The 7,500-nt window shown below is 38.4% G+C and overlaps 1 protein-coding gene across 1 annotated transcript in view; it reads left to right on the top strand.

The window, feature by feature from the left end:
• LOC144977952 (uncharacterized) overlaps positions 1–7,500 on the top strand; it is a 23,541-nt gene that overhangs the window by 15,709 nt on the left and 332 nt on the right. Inside the window, exon 8 of the mRNA XM_078923361.1 lies at positions 6,748–7,500. This exon is cut by the window's right edge and continues 332 nt beyond it. Coding sequence (XP_078779487.1) covers positions 6,748–6,853 — 106 coding nt within the window. The 3' untranslated portion in view covers positions 6,854–7,500. The remainder of the gene's footprint in view (positions 1–6,747) is intronic.

Raw genomic sequence — 7,500 nt, forward strand, 5'->3', positions numbered from 1 at the left:
GGCTTGGGACCGTTTTAAGCTCGTTTGTGCGGCTATGTGGTCTTGTGGTATGACACTCGCTTTCGGATCGGAAGATCCTGGGTTCGAGCCTCGCTCGGCGCATTGTTGAGTTCTTGGAAAAGACTCTTTATTCACATTATCTCACCGTACTCAGGTGTAAAATGAGTACCTGGCCGTTAACAGCGTTGTCTTTGTCCGAAAAATTGTAATATCGCCTAACAGGCGTCATGTCCCGTCTTACATGTTACATGTTGCTGTTGAGCAGGGACCCCTTGTAAAGCGCTTTGAGCACATTTAGTGGATGTTGCGCTATTTAAAGCTCAATTTATGTAAAATGAGTACCTGGCCGTTAACAGCCGTTGTGTTTTGCCTGTCCGAAAAATTGTAATACCGTCTAGAAGGCGTCATGTCACGTCCTACATGTTAAGTGTTGCTGTTGGCTCGGGACCGCTTTGAGCTCGGTTAATGGATATTTCACTATATAAAAATTCAAGTTTCCCCCCCCCCCCCCCACCCACAATCATGTATACGTGCTTTAGCTCACGTATGCCAATGCAGGGTTGCCAGATAGCCCGAGTTCCTCGTAGCCAATACTCTTCAACAGTCGTAACGTCACTTCCTTCCTAATGACGCATGGTAACTTAGTAACACTGGCTCTAAACTATCGGAACAATGGCGGACGCCCGTATGAAATATTTCCCCGGCGAGCATAAAAGCGTATCCAGAGTAAAAAAAAAAACCACATAAATTTGATCATGTTTTAACTTTTACACATTCTGATCACAAGACATATGAAAAGTTCTAGCCAGCATGAAGAATAAAAAGTAATGATTTTCTTTGTTTAGAACCAAGATGGCCGCCGTTGCCGGGTGGCGTGACATCAGACTACTGAATATCCAATTGGACTTCAAACGTAGCTAAATATAAACTCACGTAGCACCAAAAAACCACCAACACTCTGACTGAACCCGTTGAGAAATTCCACCGCTTTTGATGAACAGTGACCAAAAAAAATGTTGTTTTAGAAGAAGAAGAGAAAAAAAAATAATGATAGAAACACGATCGTCTTTGCGGCGACCAATTTGGCAAAATTAGCCAGGTATGTGACTATCTGGCATCACTGTGTCACAAGGTCAAGGTCATTTGTTTGATTAACTCACTCAATCCTAGAGATTTTTGCTACTTTTCAAATTTGGAGAGAAAAAAATGTATTAAAAATTAACATGTACATAGATAGTTTTATTCAACTACCAGTAACATGTAAAAACTATAAAACATTAGCTATGATACTACGCCTATAATTTGTCTCCGAAAAATGTAATACATAGGCATGGGGTAAAAGTAACCCCGGGTAAACTACGAATATAGTCGGTGTTAGGGTTGAGTGAGTTAAAGCTATCTTATAGTTTTTTTTTAATGTAGATTGTAGAAGCATGTATTGTCCATAGAATATTGCATTGGAAAAAGACATTGGTACGTGATGGCATGAAGAACACAGCTGCCACCTTGCAATGGGAGAAAAAAAGGGTAGTTTTCGGGGGTCATAACATAGCCATAGTTATCATTATAACGTAGAGTAGGGTCCCCTGATTGGACGTCACCTTACAGAGAGAACGTCAAAATGGTTTTGCGCATGCGTCTCTCTCGTCATCGCTTTCGGTGAAGTGTCTCATGCCGCACAACCAACATGACGTTCTCTCTCTAATAACTTTTCCGCTCGTGACTTCCAATCAAGGGACGCTACTCCTCCGCTAATCTCATTCCCTCAGGTACCTTTATGCGAGTCCTTAATACAGTACGTTAAAATATTGCTTAAAACCCCTATATAATATTATACTACTTCCAGTACTAGAACTTCATGTTCAAGTTATGTACGGGTATGGGGTTCGAAACCAGCTTTAAATGTCATTTATTTTCTTATAAGGTTGATTCCTTGATAATACTGGTAATGATAATGATGATGATGATGATAAATAATAATATAATAATAATAATAATAATAATAATAATAATAATAATAATAATAATAATAATAATAAATAATAAAATAATAATAATAATAATAATAATAATAATAATAATAATAATAATAATGATAATAATAATAATACTAATAATAATGAAATAATAATAATGCTAATAATAATAATAAAACAACAAACAACAACAACAACAATAATAATAATAATAATAATAATAATAATAATAATAATAATAATAATAATAATAATATATAATAATAATAATAATAATAATAATACATGCTATTCAATCAACCGCGGCCGGCGAGACACCGATATCCGTTTCAAGCGTGACCATACCATAACAGTCAGTATAACACTAGTCCCAAAGGCCAAGCGGCGGATGGATGGATTGGGTATCCTTTGACCCCTGGGGCAGACATTTCACGGCGATAATTTGCCGGGACTAGCAGTCCATCCATCCATTCATTCATTCATTCCTACCTGCTCCATTACCGGTTGTTACACGTCGTGTCTTGCTGGTCAGTTGTAGTCTTGTCCCCCCCCCCCCCCCCCCCCCCCCCACCCCCTGCATCGTCCACGTACGTGGTTGGTTGTTGTTGTAAAGGTGAGAAAACGGAGTTATCTCCCCCTTTGTTCTCGTCCATGTCAATCAATCAATCGCGATAGCTCCTCCCTCTCTCCCTTATGCCCCACCCCTTTGGATATATATATATATATATAATATATATATATATATATATATATAAAATATATATATATATATATATATATATATATATATATATATATATATATATCAACAGAATAAGAACATAAAACCACAGGTGCACAAGTAAAAAAAAAAAAATAACGATGAAAAAAAATAGATACAAAGAAAACCACAAACAATTTAGAATGTACCTCATCGATTTTTTTTCTCATTTTCCACATGCTTAAATGTCGAGTTTTACATTTCCATCTGTAGTTTTTAGATATTTGTTGTTGTTTTATTTTTGGTTTGTTTATTTGTTTTTTTTTTTTGGTTTTTTTTCTTTAGTTTGTTTGTTGTTGTTTTTTAAAATGATTTTTATTTTAAAGTTGCTTTTTTTTTTCTTTCTATTCTTTTGTGCGTGCGTGTGTGTGTGTGTGTGTGTGTGTGCGCGCGCGCGCGCGTTTTTAAGGGTTTTTCTGGGGTGGGGGTTGATTTTATAAAAATAATTTTGGTTTTGTTTATTTTTTTTATTACTTGTTTTCACTGTTTAATTTTTTTTCTTCCCCAATTTCGTTTCTCTTTACTATCAACCTCCGTTGAAATCTGGCATTCCATTCCCCCCCCCCCCTTCCCCCACCCACACACACACACACACACACACACACACACACACACACAAGCTCGCACACACCATCACCCCTTTCACACCATCAGAACTTCAACTCACGTTCCAAAAAGGTATTTTATTTCCCCTCCGTCCGTCCCCATGCATGCTTCCCCCCCCCACCCCCCCCCCCCCCCCCCCCCCCCCCCCCCCATCTGTGTGTGCCCACGTCCACATCGTACGTGTGTCAATCCATCCATTCCGGGTGTCACACACTCCGTCTTTCACACATGCCTCCCTCCCTCCATCCAAGATGGCTACGGGTCGGGTCGCTTAGGTACACACCCATGAACGTGCCGGGTCGCCTGGCATCTCTGTGCGAGTCGTGAAACAAATATAGATAGTACGCGCTTGGCTAATAAACTCACAAAATGGCCATTCGGAAGTATAGATAGTATGCAGATGACGTCACTCAGGCCTTTGTTATTGTTTTTTGCCATCCGCGTTTGTGAGTTGTTCTCACTAAACTGTATCAACCAGACTATAAAAGTTCATGGTTACACAGAGTTTGTGTGTTGGTCCGTTATACTTCCGGATGGCAATGTTGTGAACTCCTTGGCTCACAAAATGGCCATTCGGAAGTATAACGGACCAGCACACAAAACTATGTAAAACCTTTAACGTTTATAGATAGTTCGAAGATGACGTCACTCATGTCATTGTTATTGTTTTTTGCCATCCGCGTTTATGAGTAATGCTCACTGAACTGTATTAACCTGACTATAAACGTTCATGGATACACACAGTTTCGTGTGTCGGTCCGTTATACTTCCGGATGGCAATGTTATGAGCTTCTTAGCCAAGCGCATACTATCAAAAGTCTGGTTAATACAGTTTAGTGAGAATTACTCATAAACGCAGATGGCAAAAAGGCAATAACAAAGACCTGAATGACATCATCTTCATTCTTTCTATACAATGACCTAATATAACAATTTGTAGAACCACATGTATTAATGTTGTAAATAATCAACATTAATGAATGGAAAAATATAACTGCAAGTTTCATGTAGATCTATGCAAGTCTAAATTGAAAGGTACCAGACAAAGCAAGAAAGAAAAATACAAGAAAGAAAAAAGCATCCCAAAAAAAATTAGTCGAGGTCGACTTTCTTGTTTTGCCTGGCACCATATCATACCGTGGTCTTCGTAAAGTTATGGCCTGACACTGACCAAAAAATGACGTCAAAATGCCAGTCTTTTGCCACAAAAGAAAACAAATCGTGAGTTGTATTCAATAGTTCAACCAATGGGACCACTTGTTTCCATGAGCTCTACTAATGACAACTCACTAGGCGGTACAAAAACCAAAAATGACGTCAAAATGCCAGTCTTTTGCCACAAAAGAAAACAAATCGTGAGTTGTATTCAATAGTTCAACCAATGAAATAGCTTGTTTCCATGAGCTCTACTAACGACAACTCACTAGGCAGTTCAAAAACCAAATAATGACGTCAAAATGCCAGTCCTTTTGGATTTCAGTATCAGGTTATAACATAACGATGGCTACGGTAGAGCACGGCAGATTTTAATTGGCCAACAATTCCAACAATGGAAGCATGATACAAGGCAACCTGACTCCAACGTCTATAGCATCGATCGACGTGAATCATTTTACAGATCTGATGACCCAAATTGTTATGGCCTCATTGTTGTAATGGAAATACTCTCAAATTAACGACAAATATTGTCCATTACAACAACACCGTTAAAACAGGCCCATAGTTGCTTTAGCGTTTCAGAATCAGACCTGCAAGTTTATGCGCGTCGGCTATCATCATTCAAAAATTGCATCTTCTGCTCACTACTCCCCCCCACTCCCTTCCCCTCCTCCAACCTCCTACGAACCGTCTTCTCCGATCGATCCCTATCATGTTTCAACTATCGGCGGCATGATTAACCTCTGACCCATAAGCCAGCATTCATTCATTCTGACCACATTTTGAGGTTTTTGTCTCACACCTTGTGACATGTCAATCATTGTTACATGTACTACCTGGACAGCTCGCTGGATTTTACCTGTCTCTCCAAGTCACACCTTGTCGAACACCTAACGAATCACGCCGACCACATCAAAGATAAGCATCATTCACCTGACCAAGAGGTTTTTTCCCACCTTCCCTTTCTTGTCATTCAACTCCCCTTTTTTTAATTGTTCTCATTTTGTCGCGGTAAATATGATGGACACCTTCAGACATTGACGAATCGCAATGGAGGTCTTTGATGGTCGCCATGGGCTTTTATTAATTGTAATATCGCCTAACAGGCGTCATGTCCCGTCCTACATGTTAAATGTTGCTGTTGACCATGGACTCCTTGTAAAGCGCTTTGAGCACATTTAGTGGATATTGCGCTATATAACGCTCAATTTTTTTATTTTTTTTTTATATACTTACCGACGTCTTCTTATTTTCAGGTCTGATAACAGAATACAATGATGGGCTTGATTCAACATTGTTGTAATGTTTAATTTGTTACGTTGGTTTGAGAGTATTTCCATAACAACATGCAATGGGCCCATCATGATTTGGGTTATCAGACCTGTAAATGAGAGGACCTGGCCTACACGTCGATTCTGAAGGAGACCTGTCTCTTGGATGGATTGTTATTATTATTCTTATTATTATTATTATTATTATTATTATTATTATTATTATTATTATTATTATTATTATCATTATTATTATTATTGTTGTTGTTGTTGTTACGATTATTATTAATATTATTAATATTATTACTATTGTTATTATAAGTACTTTCCGCCAACTCTAACAGACTCAGCTACCTACTCACTGCTGAGTAGACAGGGGGTCAGAAAACAAAATATTGACTGCACCCGAGATCGATCTTGGTCCCTTTGCGTGTGAAGCGAGTGCTCTACCAACTGAGCTATCGGGACCCTAAATGACTAATTCGATAGATAACAAAAGTGGAATGAGGTCATGTGACAATTTTACACCAGGAATGTGGTGTGTCTGATCGTTGGGATCATTGTCTTCCGTCTGGCCACTGACCACGCTTAAAATGACTTGGATACGTTTAAGGCTAGTCATCGTCTGGATAACCCAAAATTGACGTCACTCAGCTCTTTGTTATTGTTTTAGCCATACATTTTTATGAGTAGTTCTCACTAAATTCTATTAATCGGACTATAAACATATTAGGTGTCATATAGTTTTGGGTGTTGGTACGTTTTTCCGGTTGGCGGATGTTGTGAGTTTAATAGCCAAGTATCAATTGCTTCAGCCCTAACCCTAACCCTAACCCTAACCCTAACCCTAACCCTAACCCTAACCTTTAACCATAACCCTAACCTTTATGCCTAACCTTAATCCTAACCAAAGGGACCACAAAATGAAAATTAATTTATTTTTCTTTTTTCTTTTTTTCCTCTCTCTTCTTTACAGATTCTGTCGAACTTCCGGCTACTTCGACAGTGTGCCCAAAAATGGAAAATATCCAAAAAAATTGTGTTTCATGTTCGGTGCCAAAGCCCATGGGTGGAAATGTTAGACTGTACGCTTTCTTGGGAAATGATCACAGATGGAGATTATATACAGGATGCTGGAGGACCCAAAGCCCATTGGTGGAAATGTTACGACTGTAAGCTTTCTTGGAAGATGATCACAGATGGAGAATACAGACAGGAGGCTGGAGGACCCAAACTCCGTTGACTTGTGTGTTAATATGATCACTTGGTTGTGTTGCCATATATAAGATTTGTTCTATTGATATATAATTATCTATCTATATTTACAATCAGCCTTAGACTTTGGCCATATCGTTGTTGCCTAAGTGCATTTATTTACAGGTCTGATAAGCTAATCATAATTGTGTGGCTGGTTGATAAAACCCGGATTGATGCTCAAATTTCATAAATTGAGTTATGTATACAGTGGTGTATCTCACATCTTTCTAATCATTTACCACTTTAAAAGTTTCTTTCTATGTCTATTAGAACCCAAGTTATGAATTTTTTCTGAATAAAATTTGTTGCTATTGGAAACACTTTCTCTTCGATTTTGGTTTATATCTCGAATCGAAGCTTGGCGCTTCTTCCCGGGTTTTCTCAGTCAGACTCACAATTATGGGCTTGATTCAACATTGCTGTAATGGATGACATTTTATTTTGCGTTGATTTGGAGAATATGTCCATTACA

The sequence above is a fragment of the Berghia stephanieae genome, chromosome 8, assembly GCF_034508935.2.
Source record: "Berghia stephanieae isolate SIO BIC M18660-M18661 chromosome 8, UCSD_Bste_1.3, whole genome shotgun sequence".
NCBI lineage: Eukaryota > Metazoa > Mollusca > Gastropoda > Nudibranchia > Aeolidiidae > Berghia > Berghia stephanieae.